This window comes from Manis pentadactyla, chromosome X (genome assembly GCF_030020395.1).
Source record: "Manis pentadactyla isolate mManPen7 chromosome X, mManPen7.hap1, whole genome shotgun sequence".
NCBI classification, from domain to species: domain Eukaryota; kingdom Metazoa; phylum Chordata; class Mammalia; order Pholidota; family Manidae; genus Manis; species Manis pentadactyla.
Window position 1 is genome coordinate 26,515,746 of NC_080038.1, and position 25,363 is coordinate 26,541,108.

Sequence of the window (25,363 nt, forward strand, 5' to 3'; positions counted from 1 at the left end):
AAATGAAAAAGTGATAATGCAGTTCCTAGGGGGAAGTTATGTAACGGATACAGGAATATTTCGAGATCATAGCATTTTCTTTAACATTAATATGCTGTTATTGAACTCATCAATTCAATCACCTAGCAACATGCATCTAAACAACCACTTTTTGGTATTTTGCATTGTCTATACATTCACTAACTTGTTAACCCAGTCCTCAGCTGTCATATTTTTGTTTTTATTTTTCACCAAATACAATAATGCAGCTCATTAAAGGAAAAAAAATGAATTGATTTTCTGGGAAGATCACTGAACTTTTTAATGTGAACACAGTAATTAAGGCAAAAGATAATTCGTATATGGAATTGATGTCCCAGAATGCAGGCAGGTTCTGGAAAAAGCTAGCATGCAAAATAAAAGCATCTGGTACATTTGGTAATATTGTTTTTGTAAACATATCCTCTGAAAAATGAAAAGAAAATCTTGTTTAAAAATAGCATTATCCCTGATTTTCATAAATTACTTATATCTGGAAATGAATATGGTAGTGTAACAATAACAATTTTAAGGAAGTTTGTTCAATAATTTATTTTGCCAATAACATATTTTGTTCAGACTGTTTCTGAGGCAGTAAGTGTTAGCAAAAATTAATTTTAATTAATTCTTAAACAAGGAGAAACATCATTTTGCTAGCTTTGTACTTTTACCTCACTCAGAAACAGTTAAAGTTGACAAAGTTTCCCTTGAGGAGACATTTTTAAATGAGTGAAAAAAATGAAAAGTAACATTGGAAATGTCAAATATATTATTAGCTAACAGGTCTGCTGAAGAAGCCTTACACATAATTTTAGTCTTTCGGAAAAAATATTGCAAAAATTATTTAAAATCAGATTATAACCACTTTACATCTATTATATGACTGCTTATGTTTCCAGTGATTTCGGCAAACCTTGTTTTCTTAAGTTATTTGGACAAGTGCTGGCAGGATCTGCCTTAAAATCAATTTCTCTGCAACAGATTAATAAAATATACTATCACATACCATTTTGTGCCATTGGACTCAAAGGTGAATTTCCTCTAATAATTTGCTTAGCATTAAGAAAGAATAATAAAAAGCTCACAAACTCACTTTAAATTTACATGCAGGAAGTGCTTGTCTGATAGAATTCGGCTGATAAATATGAACCTATGTGTTTATCAAATCCCTAAGAAGATTATCTAAAGCAACTCCGTGTAATTACCGTTCACCATCTGTTCCACCAGGGCCTGAGCTGATCTGCTGGTATCTTGCAGTTTTCTGAACTTCTCGGCTTTTTCTCGCTCTATGGCCTGCAGCATGACAACAAAGGTGAGTATTTCAATACAGGGACTGTGAAGCTACACAGTAATTACAACTTCTACTTGCCCTTTCAAGCCTTAAGATATTTCACTCTGTCAGCTTATCATGTGAATCTAAAGAATTTTTCCTCACGTTTCTTGGCATCAGAAGCATCAAAATGGCAATGAAAGCACAAACCGTTTTCACACGGAATTGCTACTATTTTTTAATAAGATTTCTATTCTTAACTTTTTTTTACATAACAGTTTTGATGCATTGTAATGTAAGTCTGCAAAAAACAACAAAGGCAAATCATAACAATGAAAGGATAAAGTGTTAGGTAATTAAAATGGAATTTATCTTTTAACTATACACCACTGAAATCAGTCCTAGTAACCTAAGTATATACTCTGTATTAAAAAGCAAATAGAAAATCCAACAAGTATAATTAGCATGAATAATTTTTAAAAAAGCAGTTTATCTAAATACAAGACTGCATGTCAATTTTTCTCTCTAAAATTGTCGAAGTACTCCCATTTCAAGGAAAAAATAGATTCAGGTTCAAAAAGCCTTGGGAATTCCTTTGTTCATTTCTCCTAACCAGAGTTAACTTTTGAACAACAAAAACACAATTATATAAATTAACAAATTCCAGCATTTGATACTGCTGAGTTTAACTAATAAGGTGACCACAGAGACATAAATTTTAAAACATGATTATATTAGAACTATATTACTATAGCCATGAAAAAGATGTGGCTAAAATATGTTATATGTCCTATAACATTGAACTAACTGCAGAAAAGCAATAGCAAGAGCAATGCTTCTGTTACTAAATAATAGCTTTATACAAAGAGTCACTTGTGTTTGTGGCAGGAGGTTATTGCTCATCAGACTAGTTTTCAAAACTTTATTTACACCTATAGGCATTTAAACAAATATTTAAGGTGTAATACTGGAGTACAGGCAGAAGGCATATAATAGACAAATGCATACTTTGAAGAGCATTGTTCAGAACTTTCTAAATTAAAAAAAAACGATGTGCCAAATATCAATTGTGATTTTAGAGTGCAGATCTAGAGTCTTCCCTTTGAAAGCAAACAGTTAAAGACAGGCAGACAGATATATATGGATACAGATATGTAGACGTAAATATACAGATTACATGGCAACATCAGAAACACTTTCAGAGAAATAAGTCATCACCTATACTATTTCCCAAGTACACCAAATGATAGGAATGCTTATAAAATAATCCACATATTTTTTAACATTTGAAAAGATTCTCTGATTTTAGAAATAGCCACAATTGAATAAAGTTTTTTTTTTATTTTAAAAGGAATTTCATGAACTAAGATTTTTGGATTCAAGGTCAAGAGTGAAAAAATGCTAAACTAAACACAACAAAATATATGTAATCAGGAAAAGCTATAATATACAAAACAATAGCTACAATTTAGGAGAGTAAGTGCATAAAACATTATAAAATGATAATATTGTTTTTTTTAAGTATTTATAGCCTAGCTGGAAAATATACATTTTACATTATGCTGTCAAGGGCAGCAAATGAAAACTGAAATTCACCTCACTAGTAGGGAAATTCCTAAAGTGATAGACACATTTTAGTATCTTGGAATGTACTTGAAAATTTCAAAGCAAACAGATTATGGTGTTTGGGGAGTATGTGCTCCCAGGATCCCATACCAACTAGCAGGTGAAATTTCTGTGTTATCTTGAAAGTCAGTTTCATAAAGATATTGAATTTTTTACACAAGCATGTGCAGAATGATGGAAGGTTCTACCTTGCTAGCCTAGCTTTGAAAAGTCTATAAAAATGAAGTAGCTCTATCTTGTTAGAGTAAGAACCGAGACAAAGTTCCAAAATTCACAATTTCTGAACCCTCTACTTTTGTCTTCTAAATTCTCTGTCCTTGGCAGCTTATTGGCACACATTGTCCAATACTTTAAATTTGCTCTTTATTAAAAAGTAAAGGACTCTGAGTACTTTAGAAGAGACAAAATAAGCACATTTTAAATAAATACGTAATATTCACGAACACCAAGAGCCAAGCAGGATTTGAGGTCCTAAATTTGAACTATACCAGCAATAAAAGAGAGAGAGAATTTTAAAAATTAGAAGAAATACTTGTATTACGGTAAAACAAGAACAATCACAACAAACTCGTGTTCTTTGCGTTAAACAGTTTTAGAGTTATTCTATCCTATCACAGTGGTTTCTATTTTACCTACATTGAGCTTTTGCCCTTTTTTACATGAAATTATATAAAGAGTAGAATGAGAATAATATGTTGTTTTTATAAATGATGAAAATAAATGATCAATGGCCTCCTAAATGGCATGATCATCATCTATTTTAAGTATCTAATGGAATAATTAATTAGTATTACTAACAGAAAAGACAAACTTAGAACTGAGTATCTCAGGAGTAATATTTGAGGATAGAGAAGTTGACTAAATAAACATCAGTGGATTTTTTTCTTGTATCTTGCCATACATGTACACATTACAGAAGAAGTAAAATAAAAATCACACAATCACCTAAAACAAAGTCTGAAGAGAAATACAGTTATGGAAAAGAGAGGGTATATATCCCCCACTTTAAAATATTGTGCGCTACCAAGGAGGATAATTGACCATCCACACCTCTAACTTGCAAAGTAATAACTAGCCCCATAAACAACAGCAACAGTAATGAAAAAAGCTGGTCCTTATGCCTACTCCCTTAGTTCCATTGAAAGTGTTCCTATTAATTTCACCACTAGCCACCATGCTACTACATTCAAGGGCTGATTCTCAGTTCTCAGCTTACTCATCATAATAATTTGATTCACAGGTTACTTATTTTTACAAATACTTCTTAATTTGGTATCCTAGATTACAAGCACACAGAGTTCCTCCTACCTCAAGGACTACCTTTACTCACTTTCCTTTGCTGGTTACTTCTCATCTTCCTGACCTCTACATTTACCAGTTAGAGCTCAATCTATAGTTCCACTGGTTCAGGTCAAACACTTAGAATCCTTGACTCCTCTTTCTCTAAAATCCCCCATTCAATCTCACAAAATCCTGTTGGCTGTAACCTCAAAACACATCCAGAAAATTATGTCAATACTGTGCTTATTACTACCACACTAGTCAAAAGACCCCATCATCTCTCAAGGGTCTGGATGTTTCAAAATAGCCTCCTAAATAGGTTTCTACTCCTACTTTATTCTCAATATGGCAGACAGAGGAAGCGATCACAATATAGATCAGGTCAACTCTCCAATAGCATCCCTTCTCACTCTGGGTGAAAGCCCAAGTGCTGACCATGGTCCCACCTAACCTTCACCTCCTTAACTTTTCCACCCTTATCTCCTACACTTAAACACCTCTGTAATTTAGTGTCAGCCCCACTTTGCTGTTCTCTGACAGGCTAGGGAGGCTCCTGCCTCGGGGCTATGCATTTACTCTTCCCTCTGCTTGAAATGCTCCTACCTTGGGTATCTATAAATACCTCACTGTCTTTAGATCTTTACTTAAATGTCACATTCTCAGTGAAGCCTTCTAATTCTACTCTATCTGCATGCACACATGTGCACACATATGCGTACACATGCGTACACACACACACACATACACTTTCTAGCCCTCATTCCTCCTTTATTTTTTCCCTTTGGCAGTTATCAGTAACATTCTATATATTTTGCTTATTACTTTTGCTTAATTTTTACCTCCTCACTAGAATATACACTGTAAAACTTCAGGTATTCTCATATATTTCTTTCTTCACACTATCTCCCATGCCTAATATACTGCCTGGTACAAACTAGAAGCACACTTATGTCAGGTCTATTGTAGCATATATAATACTATAGTTTCTCTCACCCTACTCACAGTTAAAATGCTCTATGGAGGTGTAAATGCATAGCAAATGCTGTTAGTCATACATACAGTGGTCACAAAACCAGTCCATGAGGCTAGGACGTATAACTCAGTAAACTCAAGCCAAATTAAACGTAGAATGTCTTGTACAAACTGCAGATCAGATTGGGAGTTAAGCATATCAGCCAGCTCCCCAACAGAGAAGAGAGTCCTGATAACAGTCATAAACAATTAACCAAAGACAGAACAAGCGGCACCACGTAAAATTCATTAAGTCAAAACCTAATAGACTCTTATGTTGGTTGAGAGAAAAGGGGGGGAAAAACATGGTACTTATGACATTTATTATGGAATAATGAACAAATATCATACTGAAAAAAGTAGGAGTATGAACTCCCAACAATGGTCTACCAGACAAAAGTTCAGGCAACTGAAATTTTTTGGCATCCTCACTAATATACCAGACTCTGTGAAAAAGGAACAGAAAATCATGAGGCTAGAAAAGGCTGAAATGTAACAGAAATGGAATGAAATATGGAGACAATAGAGACAGTGATTTCATAAGAAAGAAACTAAAAATGCATTATGGTAATCTAAATTCATATGGGAGGTTGTCAAATGTAGAATTGATACTGAGCAAAAGAGAAGGGAATGTCTCCTGATTACGGTATTAACCGATCTTCTTTTGACTCAGTAGCAGATAATAAGTACTCCCAGTTGGCTAGTAGAGAGTATCATATTTTAAAGTACCCTAATTAAGTTGTCCCTGCATTTTCAGATATTGCAAAATCTTTGACTATGCTGACAAGTTGGAATGTTTTGTTATCACTAGAGAACAAGGGCAACAACACTTTATTGGTCTCAGAAATTTGGGGTTTTTTCTCAAAATTTTCAAATGTTTTATCATTCAAGTCTTCCTTATTTATGGCTCTGATACTTTCTCACTTGCTCTATATAGAGAGAGAAAGAGAGAGAGAGAGAGGAGTTGACAGAGAGTCTGTGTGTGTGTATATACACATACACATTTACTTTTACATATATTAGCTTCCCCTTGTTTTCAAGGCCAAGGGTATTATCTGAATGCTCTCTAACCATGACATCCATTTGCTTCTATGCATTTATCTTCAGTACTCCCAATATCAGATTTCAGTCCTCACTACTATACAGGAAGTTCTTTCATGAAAGGCACTGCTTTTCTTCTTGCAAGGTACCATGCTTTTTATAGCATTAAGTACCAATAACGAAAACTACCTCCTTGAAATTACCTTGTTCATGAAAACATCTCTACTCTAGACATTATTTTTCTCTAATATTTCTTCATCAGGAGCCCATCCAGCTTTTCTACAGGTATGTTTGTTTCCCTATTTATTGTATATGTCTGTGCAGATATTTTTAATCTTAAAATTATATTTTAAAATAGAACATATAATTTTGATTTTTTTTCTTAACATAGAGAATATTAAATACTTTGCTCAATATATATTCAATATATGATCATATATTTAAAAGCTACTACTCAGATTCTAAAGCATCTAGTATACCTAATTTCAAGTAAAGCATATAGAAGCTAAAAAAAGCATTGGTGAGTCGTTCTGTAAGGAAGGTATTTGCTAATTTTAAAACTTTTCTAGTCATGAAAATTCTTGGAGGTTATCAGGGAATTATGAATTCAAAACTGTTTAACTTCAAGTGTAAAATAAAAGGCAACTCAACTGTGTAATAATATAAAGAAAAAGAAACAATTAAAATAACTTCTATGCAAAGTATACAGAAAAGGGAAGTGCACTAATTCTTTAACAAGTTGATTAAAAACACTGTATGACCTCTTGTCCTCCTTCTTTACTGGCATGTCTTAAAAGCTTCATCCTTTCATGACATCTTTTCTAATTAATATGAAAGGAAGTTCCAGATTCCCTAGAGTCCTACCCTGATTTAGAAGCAATTAATTTTCTATTCACTTAATATTCTATAATGAAGTTTTGCCCTTTGACAGAAAAAGTAATTTATTCACTCAAATGTTTATTCAGAAGTTGTTAAATCCTTCATATTAGTAGCAGAGCCTGACTTAAAATGTGCCTGAAAAAAAATTAAATGGAAAAAAATCACTTATTTGTGTAACAAACATTAAATGTGTTAAGCACCAGGCACTATATTAGGCATTGGGATACCAAAAACAAAGTAATCCAAACCAAATAAACAGAAAGAAAAATCAAAACAAATTAAGTTGTAGTCCCTAATTTCTGAAAACCAACAGCTTAATCAATGTAACAACAGCCAAAAATCAGTCTGGATAAGAGAAATTAGGTCATGACAGTCTTCATGAAGGCAACATGACTTTGTCACTGCCTGCTAGCCTGTAGGTTAAGAAAGTTAAACTGATCATCTTGTTGCAGCAAAAGAGATGGCATGTAGTAGGGAAGTACGGAGGTATGTCTCTGAGAGGACGTTAAAAAGAGTATAGGACTAGGGCTTGCATAAAGTGATAGGGGTGGTCAAGGAAGCAAAGATTTGCCTTTAATTAGATTCTGTAAGGAAGTGGAGGTGATTTTATGATTGACTATCTGAAAAATTTTAGCTAGATGGCAGGAAGAATGCAGAGAGACTAAAACTATGATTAATAAAGGAGAATAATCTGTCATATTAGTGAAGATGGAGGATATCTGTTCATTTGGAGTGGTTTGGACAATGCCATTATTTTTGTCTGTATTGACACATGATGACAAAGTGGTCCGGTTTTTGTCTTGATCCATCACAATCATGGAGTGGCCTATCTGATGTTGGCATTCTGAGCTGTTGGTCATGTTCAACAGGAGAACATCATAGACAAGCTGCGAGCACTAGCACAGCACAGAACAAGACCAAGGCCTAACTGCAGTGCCAAACCAGTTCCTGGGTATCAGTGGCTGTTTTCTTCTTTCTCAAATGAACATAAACACAGGCATAACAGGATAATACTTAGGTTTTAATATGTTCACTTTGCTAGAAGTGATGTGAAAACTTATAAAGTAATACAACATTAATGGCAGAGAAAACCAGCTAGGGATTGTCATCTTAGAGGAGAGCCACGATATCACCTTTAATCAAGGTTGTGGTAATAGAAACAGAGAGAACTGGACAGATTTAAGAGCTGTTAAGGGAGCAGGATTAACTGAACTTGCCAAAAGAGTAGACTTGTGGATGGTAGAAAAAAGTCTAGATGAACCAGTTAGCTGTTAGTTTTCTGGATTAAGCTGTTGGAAGAGGAAAAGAAAAGAGAAAAAGCAAAGGAGGGAGAGGGAGAGCATGAGTTTTAAGTTTTCAGGTAAATAGCCAATTAAAGTTGAAGGGAAAAATGAGATGAACAAATGGCCAAAAATGCGAAAAGGGTAACCAGTAGATAGTGACATGCTATATGCCAAGCGAGGAAAAAATGTCATGTAAGATAAAGAAGTAAATAAGGTCTAGTTCTGCAGAGAAGTTGATTAAAGTAAGGCCAAAAGTATTCATGTGTGTATTTATCAGAGAGGAGGGTTTTATTGAAGATATGGATGTGCAGCTGAATAAAAGCAGATTCCTTAGGACACAGACAGCGAAGGTATTGGGAACACACAGAGAGATTAGTCTTTACTAGCCAAGGCACAGTCTCTTCCACCAAGACACAGGGCAAGAGAACATGAGCACAGACACAACTGGAGATATTTTAACACTAAAGTAAGAGGGAATACCTCGGTAAAAGGTGGGAGAAAGTTTAGAAGATCCACAAAAACTTGAATTAATTGTTGAGAGAAACTGAGGAGAAAATGTACTAGGGATGCACAGAAAGCTTAAGAAGCAGCACCAATGACTCAGAGTGTGACATTTCAGAAATGGAGTATGGCCTGGCAGCAGTGAAACATTATAGTTCCACAAGCAGGTAGCTGACCTGAAGAGATTAGAGAGAGCAGGACAGCCAGCCCACATGGACTGAGATTTTTAAAGATGAAGGTACAACTTGAGTGGAAAAGTTTGTCATCCTAGCGCCAAAGTCTTCAATGAGAAAAAAATATATAATAGAATGGCAAATGATAGATGGCCACTTGCATGAAACACAAGGGAAGAGAGATTTTTACATAGAGAGCAGTACCTTTGGAATGGGCCCCGGGAAGTGAGGAAGCTAGCAGTTCCAAAGGAGCAAGGGAGTGAAAAAGTATTCATCTTAGAGGTGTTCTAGAGTATAAGAGTGGTTTCCGTGTGTGAACAGAATACGACAGAAAGTTTGTTTTGGAAAAAGAGTTTCAGAAGGCACAGTGAGTCAATGTGGGAAGACATGAAGATGAAGTGAGGCAGAGGAAAGAGTGCAGAAGAGCACAGAGATGAAAATACAAGAAAGGAGGGATGAACAGAGGTATCTATGTTCTGGAGGGTAAACACAGAGAACAGAGATTAGAGAAATGCAGAATTGGCTTAAGATTTCCAAAAAACTTGGCTAAAAGTTGATTTGGTACACATATAAGCAAGCACAGGTCCCATAAAGAGCCCAAAGCCTATTGACCTTAACAGCTGAAAGGAAAGCTTTCAGGGGAACTTTGTATAGGTGTACAATCACCTTGTAGCAAGATGAGGTTGTTTCGTTGTTTTACTTATTTACATTACCAGGTGCTTGACTGAAGTTGAACAGGCATACCTTTAATTCAGCTGCAAATTTGAACAGTGATGGCATTAACAGAATGAGTGAAGGGACATTTAGGAGCCTAGTGAAGTCCCAGCTTCTCTTAAGAGTATTGACTCTCGAACCTTTAAGTACATAAGCATCACCTTGAGAATCTTGTTCAAATGCAAACTGACTCATTAGGCCTGAAATCCTACATTTCTAACAAGCTCACAGAAGATGCCAATATTGGTTGTCCAGAGACAACACTTTGTAGTAGAAATGACATCTAGAATTCAAAACTTTAAAATAAGTACACTATATTAATTACATGGATAAAACACATAGTTATAGAGAATGAAAAATTGTTTATATTTCAAATGTTAAAAAAGTATATAAAACTGATGTCCTAGATATTCTAATTGGCTGCAGGTACTTGATAGTAGTAAATGAATGAAGGAGTCAAGTGAAAGAAAAAAATACAGCATAATATTTAGCCATTTTTAATGGATGCCTAAAAATGAATTAATACCACTCAAGTTCATGAGATAGGCCTCGGCCTCCCATGTGTTCAAAATAACCTACATAAACTGACAGGTGAAGAAGTAAGAAAATTAATGTATGCCTAAACTGCATATCCATCATCATTACAATGTATTTCTCTCAAGGATTTTTAATACATATATATTATATTTAGCCTGAAGGAAATGTCTAGGTAAATGATTTCATGTTCTATTTTAGTAGGCAATTAAGAACGATGTTATTTCAGAAAATGAGAGAAGTTGATAAAGGTGACTCATGAGGCATCAGAAAACCACTCTTAACAATGTTGTGCTTTTTTTTTTAGCACTTTCAGTCTGTCATTGCTGACACTATTGATTAAATGCAAATTCCTTCTAGGTAACCATATTAGATTTGTTTTTTTTTTTTTGAATTTTTTGAATTCATATTCTTGAAATGCTGGAAGTCAGCTTTCCTACTTGACCAGAGCTGTTTTAAGATACAACAATAGGATGACAAACAGATAAATAGATAATTCAGACCGATAACAATACTTTTAATTAGCTAACAAAATTTCTTCCCAAGATGATTCATACTTTCAGTGGTCAAATATGTCAAATGAACTTCGAAACATATTTAGAAAGTATCTTCTCTAAGGAATTTTCTACTCACAGAATTTCCTTCAAAAATCATAACAAAGAATATGCCTTCAAATATTAATAATTTGAGAATATATTTGCTAATGTTCTACTACATACATTATTCTTCAATAATTTTAAAACTAAAACATTAATATCACAGTTCCCATTTCTTGAAACTATTTATAATAGCCGATTATGTTAATAACAGAAAATTGTATAAAGCTAATAATAAGTTTAAAATAACTTTCCACTTTATAAGCAGTTAACTGCAAGAAGTGTTGATGAAATTATCTTCCCCCCTCAAGCAGCCTAAAAAATAGATATTTTCTCCTAGAAGATATTCTTTTGTTCTACAAAAGTTCTCAACCCACAGCAAGCATTAGCTGTATCTGAGGTAGTGTTCTGTTTTTAAGAATCTTAATAGAGTTTGTATGTCATGAAATTGAATGCTTGAAAGATAAGGCAGAGTTAATCTACACACATACGACCTTCCTATAAAATTATTTGACATTCAGAATATTTGTTTCTTTAGCCTGCCCGCTGCAGAGTATGTACTCTGCCAGTTACAGTTTCTCTCAAGAACTATTAAGAATTTTATACCAAAACTGGATGCTTTACAGCTGTCAAAGTTGAAAAATCAAAACCCTAATAATGTCTCTGAAAATAAAGCAGCTCTTATTAAATTAATAAAACTCCCTACTGTGAAAGACAAAACTATACTGTCTCATTAGGGAATAAAAACAGCAAACCATCTCTTATCATAAATAAATATTGAAAAAGGCTGGTCACCTTTTAGTTATGGTAATGTAATACATAAAATACATAAATATCTGGAAAACAAAAATTTGTTTTAATTTACAAGTATTAATGAGTATAAAGAATAACTTTTTGATGACAGAGCATGAACAGGGTCTAAAGTATTTCAAAGTGTCTATTCTGTTCTGCAAGCTTGCTAAGTTCCATACTTGAGGTGACAGAACCATACATGAAGGAAAATCAATGTGAGTCATGTTATAAAATTGTTAATTTGCAGCTCAATAATACAAAACTTAAGGAAGGTTTATGAAAAGCATTCCTCCTCAGTCACAGCAGAACCAGGAAAAGAGTTTTCTAGGCTAAATTCTGATCTTGCTTGATATGTAAAACATATTTTAAAGATATATTTAAAAACATTATATCGTATTGCTTTAGTCTTTTCAACTGTAATAGAATCAGAGAGTACAAAGCATAGTGTTTACAAGGGGAAAAACTTAGGAAAATAAAAACTAATGAGTAACCTACATTGACTTTTTCCTTAAGGTCTGAGAAGTTGCCTTCCTTGCGATAGATTGCAAATTCAGGACTCTGCAACACAGCTTCCGAACGAGTAATCCAACTGTGAAGTTCAGTTATATCGACATCCAACCTAAGGAAAGAATAAGGGTCATTATTTCTTGATTATCTTCTTCTTCTGTATGAAAAAAAAAGCAACCTATCCACATTTACCATTTTCCATCCAATCTGAGACTCCTGCTTAATGCCCCTGTTACTGTTAATAGCACTATTTCCCTAGTCAGGTAGGCTCTAAACTGGGACTCAGCTTTGATCTAGAGTCTTATGACCATGGAGGTCATATTATTCATCTCAATGTAGCAGTCACCTCTACAGTATCTCCCGTAACCTATCACTCTGCATCTGCTTGAAGGTTTGCACTGGTGGAAATATTACTCCCTAAGTTAACCCTCTTTCTTATTGGAAAGCATTTACATAAAAGAAAACATTCCTGTTGGTGGCTCCCATTGAACCACACCTCTGAATCCATGCCTTCGTGCAGTCTCCAACCATACTGACTCTAGATCTGGCCATGTGACTTGCTATGGCAAATGGGATAGTAGAGTAATGCAAGCAGGGTTTTGTAAGTGCTGGTACCCTGAATCTTGTCCTCTTAGAACACACACTCTGCAAATGCAATCATTATATAAGCATTCCAAAGATATTTTAAGGAAGCTCAATCTAGTTAGGTGGACAGACCACATGGAAGAGCATGAGGCACAAGGCATGTAAATAAAGCCTTCTTTGACTTTCTGACCCATGAAACACCAGCTGAATACAAGGAAATGAGGGCTCCAGCTGACATCACTTACAGCCACAGACCCACCCAAAGAACCCTGCCCATATTGCAGCATTTTGAGCAATAATAAATACCTGCTGTTTTAAGCCACTAAATTTGGGGGTGAGTTGTTATGCTACAACAGATATATGATCATCATTGTGGATAAAATGAAGGTTCCTGTGGCCAGGATTCTCACCTAGCACTGGTTGGCTAGCTCACTACACACGTGTGGGCAATATGTCATTACTGACTATATAAAGAGCACTGACCAGTGCTCTGGATGACACAGTGGCATGGCTGCAAGGCTGCAGGAGTGCAGAGCAGAGGCTGGAGTCGTGGCAGTGCTGAGGACAGAGAATAGGACAGTTGTGCAGGCAGAGAGGCCCAGTGGATGGCTGCGGAGGCAGAGGGACCCAAAGGCAGAGACCAGCTGGCTGCATGCAGACTCGCTCTGAGTGAATGGGATTCTAGTGATTGACCTGCCACCGTGGAAATAAAGTTGGGTATAACCCTTTCACCCCAAGAACGTTCTACTGTTATTTCTTTGGTCAAATTGAATCCATAGTGAACTTGCCTGGGGCTGAAACCCATTGGCAAGACAAATGCCATAGTCAGCAGGGTTCATTGGTGACTAAGGAAAAAGAACAGGCTGCCCCCATGCAAGGAGTGCTTCAGCAGCTGCACCTATGGATGGAGAGACATTAGAGTGTCCCCTGTGGATATGTGGTACTATGAAGGGGTGGAGGACTGGGGTCCACCCCAAGAGAAAGAAAATTTGTTGCTGGCTGAAATGGCATCACTACGAAGTGCTGTGGAAATAGTAAAGGCCTGAGAGGAGGCAGCACGAGGAGCAGTGGCCCAAGAAGGAGCAGCATGAGAAGAAGCAGCATGCAGGCTGCCAGGTGCCGTCAGCCCCAGAAATGGAGGAGCTGAGGTTTGATGAACAGGTGGGGGTGGAGGCCCTGCTGGTGCTGGAGGCATTGGTCCCTCCTCAGTTGAGACCCCACCTGGTTGAAAGCTCGTGGAAAGCCAGAAGGACTTGGCAACCTTGGGCTCTTTCAGGATAGGTGCAGCCCCCTCCCCAGGTTGTGGAGCATTCCATGCTCTGCTTCCATCCTCAGGCTCAAGCACAAAAGGAAATATGGTCTGCTTCTTGAAGGAAGAATTTAAAAGTCCCTGTGAAGGTCTTGAGGACCCAGATGTGGGTTGTTTTGAAAAGGCAGGAGAAGACAGAAAGAAATTGGATGACTGGAGCTGTGGCAACAACTGACAGCAGTTCTAGCCGCTGAGGACAAAGCAGAAGGCAGAGCAAAGCAACAAGATCAGCCTGTGTGTCTGCAAGACATTTTGCTGGAGAGGCTGGAGAAGGTGAGTATTGTAAGGCCCACCCATAGTCCTTTTGGTTAACTCCTTTGAGTAGAACTGTTATGAATACAGCCAGGATGACCACTTGGTGGCAGCGGATCTCCTCAGGCTTGAGGGTTATTATAATTTCTTGTAATTTTTGTTATTTGCATATTGTCATAGCTTCTGTTGTTATTATGGAATTTGGTTACAATGCTCCAGCTTTCTCGCACAGGGACCATTGCAGAAGATTGAGGGCACAAAGATTGAGAGGAGAGAATCCTGGAGGGCTGGAGTGTGGATAAAATCAAAGTTCCCGTGGCCAGGATTCTCACTTGGTCCTGGTTGGCTAGCTCACTACACACGTGTGGGCAATGTGTCATTGTTGACTCTATATAGAGAGCCCTGCCCAGTGCTCTGGGCGACATGGTGGCACAGCTGCAAGGCTGCAGGAGAGCAGAGCAGAGGCTGGCATGGTGGTAGCACCAAGGACAGAGGCCCAGAGGATGGCTGTGCGGGCAGAGAGGCCCAGAGGACTGCTGTGCAGGTAGAGAGGCCCAGAAGCAGAGACCGTCTTGCTGCATGCAGACTCGCTGAGTGAATGGGATTCTAGTGATTGACCTACCACCGTAGAAATAAAGTTGGGTATAACCCTTTCACCCCAAGAATGTTCTACTGTCATTTCTTTGGTCACACTGAATCCATACTGAAGTTGCCTGGGGCTGAATCATTCTCAAACATTCTTTTATTGCAGACACCTATGGAGATAATGAGAATTAACTGTTCACTCTGATGAGGTGGCTGAAGTCTAGTTACAGCAGAGATTTTAGGGGAGTCACCAATGGGTTGTAAGGGTGGAAGATGTCTATGAATAAGCTGAAATTCCAGGCACAATTATGAATGTGTAATTCTCTTGGCAAAGTGCCCCTAGATCTTATCAGCATCTGTAAAGAATCTGTGAGAAGGAAATTTAGAGATCTAATCCATAGTTTATTAAGCAAAACAGGTAAATGAGAGTCCCAGGAAAAGCCCTACTCAATTTTCATAGGAAATTTATGGAACAAATTTTATAGGAAAATTGTTGCAAATTTCATAAGAAATTTATGGAACAAAGTCACAAATATAAAATTTAAGACACCAAGTAATGTACTTCAGTCACCATGCTATATCATCTTTTCCAATAAAACCCTCAAAAAGCTGAAGTCAGCTCTTTAAATTCACTAGGCTGTCTGATGGTAGCTTGCCCTACTCCTACTTTCTCCAATGGATATTCTATGGTTTGTCAGTATCTTACTTTCCTTAAAATTTAGCTCCTAAAGGGATAATATCAGTAGTGTTTAGTATAATCATGGAAGAATGAACAATTATATTCTTAGTTTACAATATTTTCATAGATGCAACCTAGGAGTTCAATCTATGTTTTGACTTCATTTCAGACTTTCAACTCACACTGAAGTTCAATTAACCTAAAACTTCTAGCAGTTTTTCAAAGAAACTATTATTAAGCCAGTTCTTCACTATCACAAATTTATAAACTAATTTTTTGAAGTCAAATTTCAGGGCTTTTAATCATATAAACCTGTTAAAAATTTTCATGTTAGTTGCAGGCTATTGTTTTAAAATTAAACAGTTATTGATCTTCACAGAACACAAAACACTTCTGTCTTGCCAAGGGGTTTCAGCCCCAGGCAAGTTCACTATGGGTTCAGTGAGATCGATGAATGACAGTGGACCGTTCTGGGGGTAAAATGGTTTAAAACCCATCTTGTTCTCCCATGATAGGTCAAGCACTAGAATTACATCTGCATCCAACAGGTGTGTAATCCTCCTTGTCTCTGCCTCTGCCCAGAGCAGAGCTCTTTATATGGTGACTCAGTCATTAATAGCTTATTGCCTGCGTGTGTGGAAGCAGTAGCCTAGCAGCAGGCCATTTACACCAAGTAGTTTAGGTTTAGGTGAGCATCCTGGCCATAGGAACTTCAATTTTCCCCACAACTTTCAAAAGTGTGCTCTCTTCTTGCATTCTTACAAAAGCCTATGTTAAGGTTTTATCAATGTCTTTGCTCATATAAGGAGATGGAGGCTCAGAGAAATCAAGTTAATTGATCTCAGACTGTTAGTACCATGGGGAAGGAACTTAATTCATCTAGTTCACCATTATAGCCTTCATCTCAAAGACGGCCTGGTTCATACTAACATTTACTGAGTAAAGACTATTTATTCAACTAGAAATTGAAGGAAGAGAATCTGAATCTGATTTCTGACTCCACTCCCACGTCACTGAATGTCAATGCTTTCATTTGCATATGGATTGCAAATATTGATTGAATTTTTATCATAAATGGCAATTATTATCATTCCTACATTTATTTTTTCCATTATTGTAGTTACTGGGTTTCCTATTTCTTCATTTGTAATGTTGATTTTAAAATAGAGTCATGTTACATGCTTCTAAACATCTTTTTCTCTCTCTCACTAATGTTGATTCATTAAAAATCAAGTCTCTGACTGTGGTCATTTGGCCACCTACCAAACACAATGCATGTTTTCCATCAGAATGTCTTAAGAAAGGCATTTTTGTTTCTCCTTTGGTATGACATAAAAAGCCTGAGATGTCTCTGGCAAGTTTCACTTTCTTGGTAACACTGTTGACCATACTCTTCTTTTACCTCCATGATGCCACTCTATTCTATTTTGCCTTGTATTTCTATGACCACTGGTAATTTTTTCTATGTGGGATCTTCCACTCCCTCATTATATACTGGAGCTCATCAAGGCCCAGTTTATGATAAAACATCTTCTATCCTACTATATTATTCTCTCTCACTAGCAATCTTATCTATGGTCATGACCTCAACTGCAATTGATATACCAATGACTCTGATAGACACAGCTCTAATTCAAACTATGGGGAAGTTGGGGTTCCTATGGCCAGGATCCTCACTGAATTTAAACCACTTGATGATGTAACTGGCCTGTTGCTAGGCTACCGCTTCCACACCTTTAGGCAATAAGCTATTATTGTGCTATATATAGAGAGCTCAGCCCAGTGCTCTGGGAGGAGGCAGAGATGCTAGTGATCAAACTACCACTGGGAGAACAAGACAAGTAATATACCCTTTCACCCCAAGAACATTCTACTGTCATTTCTTTGTTCACACTGAATCCATCGCAAACTTGCCTGGGTCTGAAACCCATTGGCAAGACAATTTGCGACAGTCAGCAGGGTTCATTGTTGACCAAGGAAAAAAACAGGCTGCCCTTATGAGAGGGATACTTCAGCGGGCTGCCCCTATGAATGGGGAGACAGTAGATTGTCCCCCAATGGGTATGTGGTCTGAGGTGGCTTGCCTCCTAGAGGACTGGGCCCCACCCCAGGACGGGAGGCAAGTGGAGGTGATATCTGAGGCAGTAGGGGTGGCCCTTGGTATAGTAAGTAGGTCTTTTGAGAGACAGAGTGCCCGTGAGGCAGCAGGGACTGTGGGTCGGCTGCTTCTCACAGTATGAAAAAAGTCTCCAGAAGAGAAGGACATGCTCCTGAAAAAGACGCAAGAAATGGCGGCACAAGAACGAGCTGCAAACTGCTGTAGATTCATTGAAGAAAGAAATGGCATTGATATGAGAGGAGGCAGCACAAAAAGGCTGGCAGCAAGGTGCCGTTGAAGAGGTAAAAGATTCCTTACAGACCGGGACAACAGTGCTGCCAGGTGCTATGAAGGAGGAAAAGGCCATAAAGGAAAAAGACGAACTCCTGAGGAAGCACAGGTGGAGGTGGCAGAAGAACAATAGCTATGAAGCACTGAGGTGAATGAGAGCTGCTGAAGACTAAGGAAGCATTGCTGCGAGGCACAGTAGAAAAGATAAAGGATTGTAGCAGAGGAGGCACTCGGGGGAGGGGAGAGAAAGGTGCCGTCAGACCCAGAAATGGAGGAGCTGGGGAAGGATGAAGGGGTGGGGCCGGAGGCACTGGCACCTCCTGTATTGAATGCATGCCCAGTGGTTGTAGAGAAAATAAAAACCCAGCAGCTGAGAGCTCCCCAAGGAGAGGAGCAGCCCCCTCCCCAGGCCGTGGAGCACTCTATGGTCTGCCCTATACTCAGGCTGAGCTGGTGGATTGGGGCTCCCGGTTTAGGCAGAAGCCCTGAGAGTCAGTATCAGCTTGGCTCCTGCATCTGTGGGACTTAGGGGTGGATGGAATTGTTCTGTTGGGATCAGAGATGGGAAAGCTGTCTTCCCTGACAGTGCAGCCCACCTTGAGGCAGCGATTACAAAATGCACTTCAGATCTCAGGGAGTCACTCTCTCCTTGATTGGCTTATGACTGCACTTTGTGCTGTGTGTGTGGCCCAATCCGGGTGATCTGCCATCATCTCCTGTTAGATGGCAGACATAGGCTGAGTTCCAACAGGTGCTACGAGAGCTAGGCATAAGAAATGCCATCTATAGTCCAGAGAATTATAACCCAGATGAAGAGATTTTCACTAGTGGGATGAGAAATACTGTACTTCAAATGGCTCCTACATCCCTCTTTGGGTCTCTAGTGGCCATTCTTTCCCCTCACTTAGGGCAGCCCATAAGCGAGGTGACATGTACAGTAGTAGACTTAGGAGAGGCAGAAGCAATGAGAATCCAGAAAGAAACAAGACCTGTTACTCACAAGAAGAATTTACAGGGCCCCATGAGGGTTACAAGGACCCAGATATGGGTTGATTTGATATGGAAAGGAGCAGATGGAAGGAAATTAGATGGGAAGCCAAATAGGATCTTACTAGAGCTATGGCAACAGCTGAAACCAGAGCAGCAGTTCCAGCCATTAAGAACAAAGAGGCAGAGGCCAGAGACAGAGCCACATGTGCATCCTGTGTGTTTGCAAGACTTCCTGCTGCAAAGTGAGCCAACCTCACTTGAACCCACACAGGACAGTGATTGGGGAACACGGTTTGACTGAGGGGAAGGTCAAGGTATCTGCCCTGAGGGACCGGTGGGGAGGGGACCAGAAGCCACATGTTGAAATAGCCATCCATTGGTCCCCAGTGAACATACAATGTGTCCTGGCTCTGGTGGACACAGGGGCTGACTGTTCACTGATTCACAGTAACCCTGAGCGGTTCCCCAGGACCCCCACTATCATAGATGGATACAGGGGTAAGGCTATCAGAGTGAAAACAACCCATATCCCTTTGGGAATAGGGCATCTACCCCCAAACGAGTATATTGTGTATATATCTCCTATTCCTGAGTATATTTTAGGGATAGATATCCTGCAGGGTCTATGGTTGCAGACCATTGCAGGTGAGTTCAGACTGAGAATATGTGTGGTGAAGGCAGTTCTGAGGGGACATGCTAGGCACCACACCCATAGCTTTGCCTATGCCTTGGCTGGTGACTAATACCAAACAATACAAACTGCCTGGAGGGCATAAAGAGATTGGAGAAACTCTCCAAGAGCTGGAAAAGGTGGATATTATAAAGCCAACCCATAGTCCTTTCAATTCCCCAGTGTGGCCAGTAAAAAAGCCAGATGGCTCCTAGTGTGTGATGGTGGATTACAGAGAAGTGAATAAAGTCACACCCCCTATGCACGCTGCTGTCCCCTCTATTGCAGACCTGATGGATACCCTCAGCCATGAACTAGGAACATACCATTATGTGGTAGATCTTGCTAATGCCTTCTTTTCCATTGACATTGAGCAGGAAAGTCAGGAACAGTTTGCCTTCATGTGGGAAGGACTGCAATGGACTTTCACCATCCTCCCACAGGGATAACCTCCACAGCCCCACCATCTGTCATGGACTTGTAGTCCAGGACTTGGCTACATGGGAGAAACCACCAACAGTGCGGCTGTACCATTGTATTGATGATGTCATGCACACGTCTGATTCTCTTTCAGATCTGGAATGTGCAGCCCCTAGACTGCTGCAACATTTACAGAAGAAAGGATGGACTATGAACAGCACCAAGGTTCAGGGACCTGGTTTGTCTGTCAAATTCTTGGGGGTTGTGGTTGGATAAGACCAAAGTTGTACCAGGAGAAGTTATAGATAAAGTCCAAGCCTTTCCTACCCCTATAACTATAGCATTGCTACAGGATTTTCTGGGTCTTCTAGGCTACTGGAGAGTGTTTATCCTACACTTGGGACAAATTCTAAAGCCCTTATACTGGTGGTACGAAAGGGCATCAGGTGGGACTGGAATGAGACATGTGCATCTGCCTTTACTACAGCAAAACAGGCAGTCAGTGCCATGCAGGCCTTGAGTGTGATAGACCCATCAAGGCCCTGTGAGCTGGATGTTCATGTCAGTGAAGATGGTTATGGCTGGGGTCTCTGGCAGCAGCTTGAATGAACTCACCAACCCATTGGATTCTGGTCACAACTCTAGAAAGGGGCAGAGGTATGATACCCTTTGATAGAAAAACAACTGGCTGTCATGTATCACGCCTTGCTGGCTACAGAATCCATCACTAGAATGGTAATAACCACCTATCCCATCTTCGGGTGGGTACAAGACTAGACCCAGAAGCCAAGGAGTGGTGTGGCACATATGCTCACACTAGCCAAGTGGGGTGCTTACCTACAGCAGCATAGCACCCTCTCTAGTAGTCCCTTGAGTGAAGAACTCCAATGCTTATTGGGGCCAGTCACATATACTAGTGAAAAGCAGGAAGAACTTGCCTTTGAACCATTAGAAGCAGAGTCCCTATCAGGAGGGAAGAGCCCCTATACCTGAAGATGCATGGTGCACAGATGGTTCCAGCCGTGGGAAGCCCCCAGATGGAGGGCCATAGCTTTCCATCCTAAGACTGAGACAATACAGATGGAAGATGGTGAGGGGGAGAGCAGCCAATGGGCAGAGTTGTGGGCCGTGTGGCTTCTGATCAGCCAGGGGCCCTCCCCTATAGTTGTCTGCACTGATAGCTCGGGCTGTCTATCGGGGCTTGACCCTGTGGCTACCAACCTGGTACCATGCTAACTGGCTGGTTGGTCACCGACCCCTTTGGGGGCAAGAATTGTGGCAAGACTTATGAGCCTGTGGTCAGACTAAAATAATTACAGTATACAATGTGACAGGTCATTTGCTACTGGCATCCCCAGGAAATGATGAAGCAGATAAAGTGACCCAGATACGTTGGTTAGAAGGAAAGCCTGTCTCTGATGTAGCCCAATGGTTACATCAACATTTGTTGCATGTGGGGCAAAAGACAATGTGGGCTGTAGCCCATAGGTGGAGTTTGCCTTTGACCTTTGAAGAAGATAGTAGAGCCCGGCAGGAGTGTGTTGTGTGCTCCAAAAGGGACTTACACCAAGTTCCACAGCAACATGGGACAATAGCAAAGGGGCCTATACCCCTCATCAGGTGGCAGATAGACTATAGTGGGCCTCTACCTGTGTCAGAAGGATATCGGTATGCTATGACTTGTATGGACACAGCTACTGGACCTCTGGTTGCTTTTCCCACCTGTTGTGCAGACCAGCAGATGACCAAAAGAGGCCTGGAGTGTATCTTTGCTGCCTATGGCCAACCACAGCTAATTGAGAGTGATCAGGGCACCCATTTTACTGGACATACACTGCAGGAATGGGTGCGACAGCTGGGAAACAAATGGAAGTTTCATGTGCTATACAATCCTACCACAGTAGACATGATAGAGAGGCACAATGGCTAGTTAAAATCCGGACTAAAGTCAGACACCAGTAGTCTGTGGTGATGGTCAGTCCACTTATGGACCATGCTATGGCATTTGGACGAGAGCCCCTGAAAGGGAGCCCTGAGCCCTGTAGACATGTTAACACATATGGCTGCCTCCCCTATAAAACTGCAAGTACAAACCAAGGAAGAATCACTGAAGCCGAGGTTTGGCCACCAGAATAACATCTTGCTGCCAGCACCAACTGCACTGAACCCAGGAGACTCCATTGAGTGGGCGTGGCCTTGGACCTTTCGACACATGGACCAACGATGGCTGGCTCTCCTGGCACCTTGGGGACAAGGCCTGGAAGCTGGCCTCCTGTGTATGCCTGGAATAACAGCAGAGTGGCCGCCAAAGGTCACAGTAGTATATCCTGAACGGCCAGAAGGTAGGAGCATCTTACTGGGAAGTTTTGTTTTATCATTATGGCCAGTGCATGCACCTCCAGTAGCACTATATATAGACCCTTCAGTAACTCCCACAGGGAAAGGAGTAAAAGTATGGTATACTAGACCTGGAAGGGACCCCCTTCCTGCTACAGTCCTATCACAGGACCACTCTCTTGTGTGCATCCTACCTGATGGATAAGATTTGCCTATGTTGGTGTCATTAAAACATGTCTTATTACCCCTAACGTCTTTGTGGATTGGGAACTTCCTCTGGCTTGAGGATTATTATAATTTTTGTTACCTGTATGAAAATCTTGTTATATCTTAGTTTTTGTTATTATCTCTAAGTTGCTATCCTCTGTTGGTATTGTAAAATCTGGTTACAGTGCTTCAGCTTTCTCACACAGGGACCATTGCAGAAGATTGAAAGCGTGTAGACTGTAAGGCGAGAATCCTGGAGGGGTGAAGTGGGGGAAGTTGGGGTTCCTATGGCCAGGATCCTCACTGAACTTAAACCACTTGATGAGGTAACTGGTCTGTTGCTAGGCTACCGCTTCCACACCTTTAGGCAATAAGCTATTACTGCACTACATAGAGAGCTCGGCCCAGTGCTCTGGGCGGAGGCAGAGACGCTAGTGCTTGATGTAGCACCCGGAGAACAAGCCGGGTAAGAAACCCTTTCACCCCCAAGAACATTCTACTATCATTTCTTTGGTCACACTGTATCCATAGCAAACTTGCCCAGGGCTGAAACCCATTGGCAAGACACAAGCATTTCTGCTGGGCTTCAGAGCTACATAACCACCTGCCCACTGGCTGTATCCACTTTAATGCTGTTCAAGTGCCTTTAAAAAAGATGTCAAGATTTAATGTTTGATCTTCTCCCCCAAACTGGTACCCTCCCAAAGTCCCTCAGATCTGTGAATGGCATCAGCATCTATCATCGTTGATATCTTCTTCACCTTTCCCTCCCCTGTATAATCTATTACAAAGTCTAATCTACTGAACTATTTCTTCTGAATCTATTTCTCATGGTTTTCATAGCTCTGGTATCCTCATTCATCTTGCCATTACATGTGACTAAAACTACTTGAATAGCCTCTCAACTGGGTCTGGACAACCTTTCTGGAACCCTGTCATCTATTCCATGCACTACTAGCAAGATCATAATTTATAAAAACATATCTGATTGTGTTACCTTCATTCATAAAATCACTCAAAGTCTTCTTATTGTTCTTAGGATAAAGACCAAAATTTCAGTATGGCCCTATTTGAAAGGGCCTTGACAGACCTCTTGACCTTATACTCTACTTTGTCCTTTATTCAAGCATTTCTTCTAGAAACAAATTGCACTTCAAGTTTCTTAGGGAGTTCAAAGCCACAGTTCAGTCTCATCCCTCCTCCAATGAAGTGAAACCCTTCATTGACTCTTATCTACTTATCCATTAGAAGACTTTTATTTTTAAAACTGGCTTCTTGGTATAATCTACTCTGGCCACTTTGGTCAAATTTGCCTCTTTTTCTGTAAATCAGTGTGATACAATAACATACCAAGTACTCTCTCACTCATAAAAGATGAGTGTGAATACTCAGATGTGAATACTACTAGTCACTGTCTAGTTTCCCCCTTAGGCTTGGTGTCTTTGGTCTCACACCCTTTTAATTCAGACTCTGGGGAAAAGATTGCCCACTTCTACCTACAGGTCCCTGAAACTAAAACTTAAGTCAAGGTACTAGGCTGGCATCAGAGCTGGAGAGATCTGCTAAGGCCTATGTTAGTGAAAGTTTTCTACCAGGCCTGGAATTTACACTGGTCTTGTTGACACACGAGTTATCAATTCTCTTTTACACCATCTCCAATCCATTGCAACAAAAAAAGAAAAAGAAATATTATTCAACTCAAAAGTAAATAATTTTCATTCTGAAAAAATAATGCTTTTAGACATCTGACGTTCTGAAAAATGTGATACTGCATATGTTTCTTTTTAAAACAATTATTACCCTTCATTTCTGTGACAAAAAGTATAGTAGGTGGTTACTATATGGTAGACATAGTATTAAACTTGACAGATATGAAAATATATCAGTCCATATTATTAAGGAGTTTGGTTAATAAAAAGCACCCATTTGTCAAAAGAAAATGCTATAGACATTCAACTAGGGCTCAGTTCACAGTGTGACATTTTTTTGGATAAACAAGAAACACCTTTTCAATGAATCAGGATTAAATCAGCTTCTAGACTAGTCTCTGCCATGTATATTGGTTATCTCCACACAATGAAGGCTTCGTGGATTCAACACCATGGTAACAGGGTGCTTGCTACTCAGTCTGTGAAGATTTTAAGGGAGGCCTGCATACCAGTTGACATACAGTTCTAATAATTCATATTAATTCAGACAACAGGACGTGAAATTCCACAGAGAGGTTCTTCCTCATTAATTTTTGGGGTCTGATTTTATAAATTTGGAGAGATTTTACAAGGTGCTTGAACTCTACAAGAGGATGCTCTGGAGACTGATTATACTCTGTTCCTTATTTACACATTTTAAGGGATTTCAAATTGTTCCAGGGCAGCTGTGAGTGGAGAGCTTTACCTAGGAAAACATATCATTGATAGGCACATAGAATAATATGTTACACTTTCTTTCTGAAATAGAATAAAGCAAAATATCAATGAGTTTGTACTATTCTCAGCTGTTAGACTGTTTTTCTCTTTCCTTTCATCACTGTGACATCTTGAATCCTTTGGGAATAGGTGGAATCTAAACCCAGTTCTTAAATGATTTCAACTCTGAGCTATTCCTTACTAATCTTATCTTTTTCTTTTCCTCCCATTTGGACTTGTTGCTTCAACAGTACCTATGATTTTCTTGCTAAAACTTCCTTCTGTCCTGATGTAACGAACGTAGTCAGT

General features: G+C 39.4%; 1 protein-coding gene across 1 annotated transcript in view; it reads right to left on the reverse strand.

The window, feature by feature from the left end:
* The window catches only part of DMD (dystrophin), a 2,193,636-nt gene that overhangs the window by 1,397,204 nt on the left and 771,069 nt on the right, over positions 1-25,363 (reverse strand). Inside the window, exons 18-19 of the mRNA XM_036917975.2 lie at positions 12,215-12,338; positions 1,224-1,311 (exon numbers count right to left, since the gene is read on the reverse strand). Coding sequence (XP_036773870.2) covers positions 1,224-1,311; positions 12,215-12,338 — 212 coding nt within the window. The remainder of the gene's footprint in view (positions 1-1,223; positions 1,312-12,214; positions 12,339-25,363) is intronic.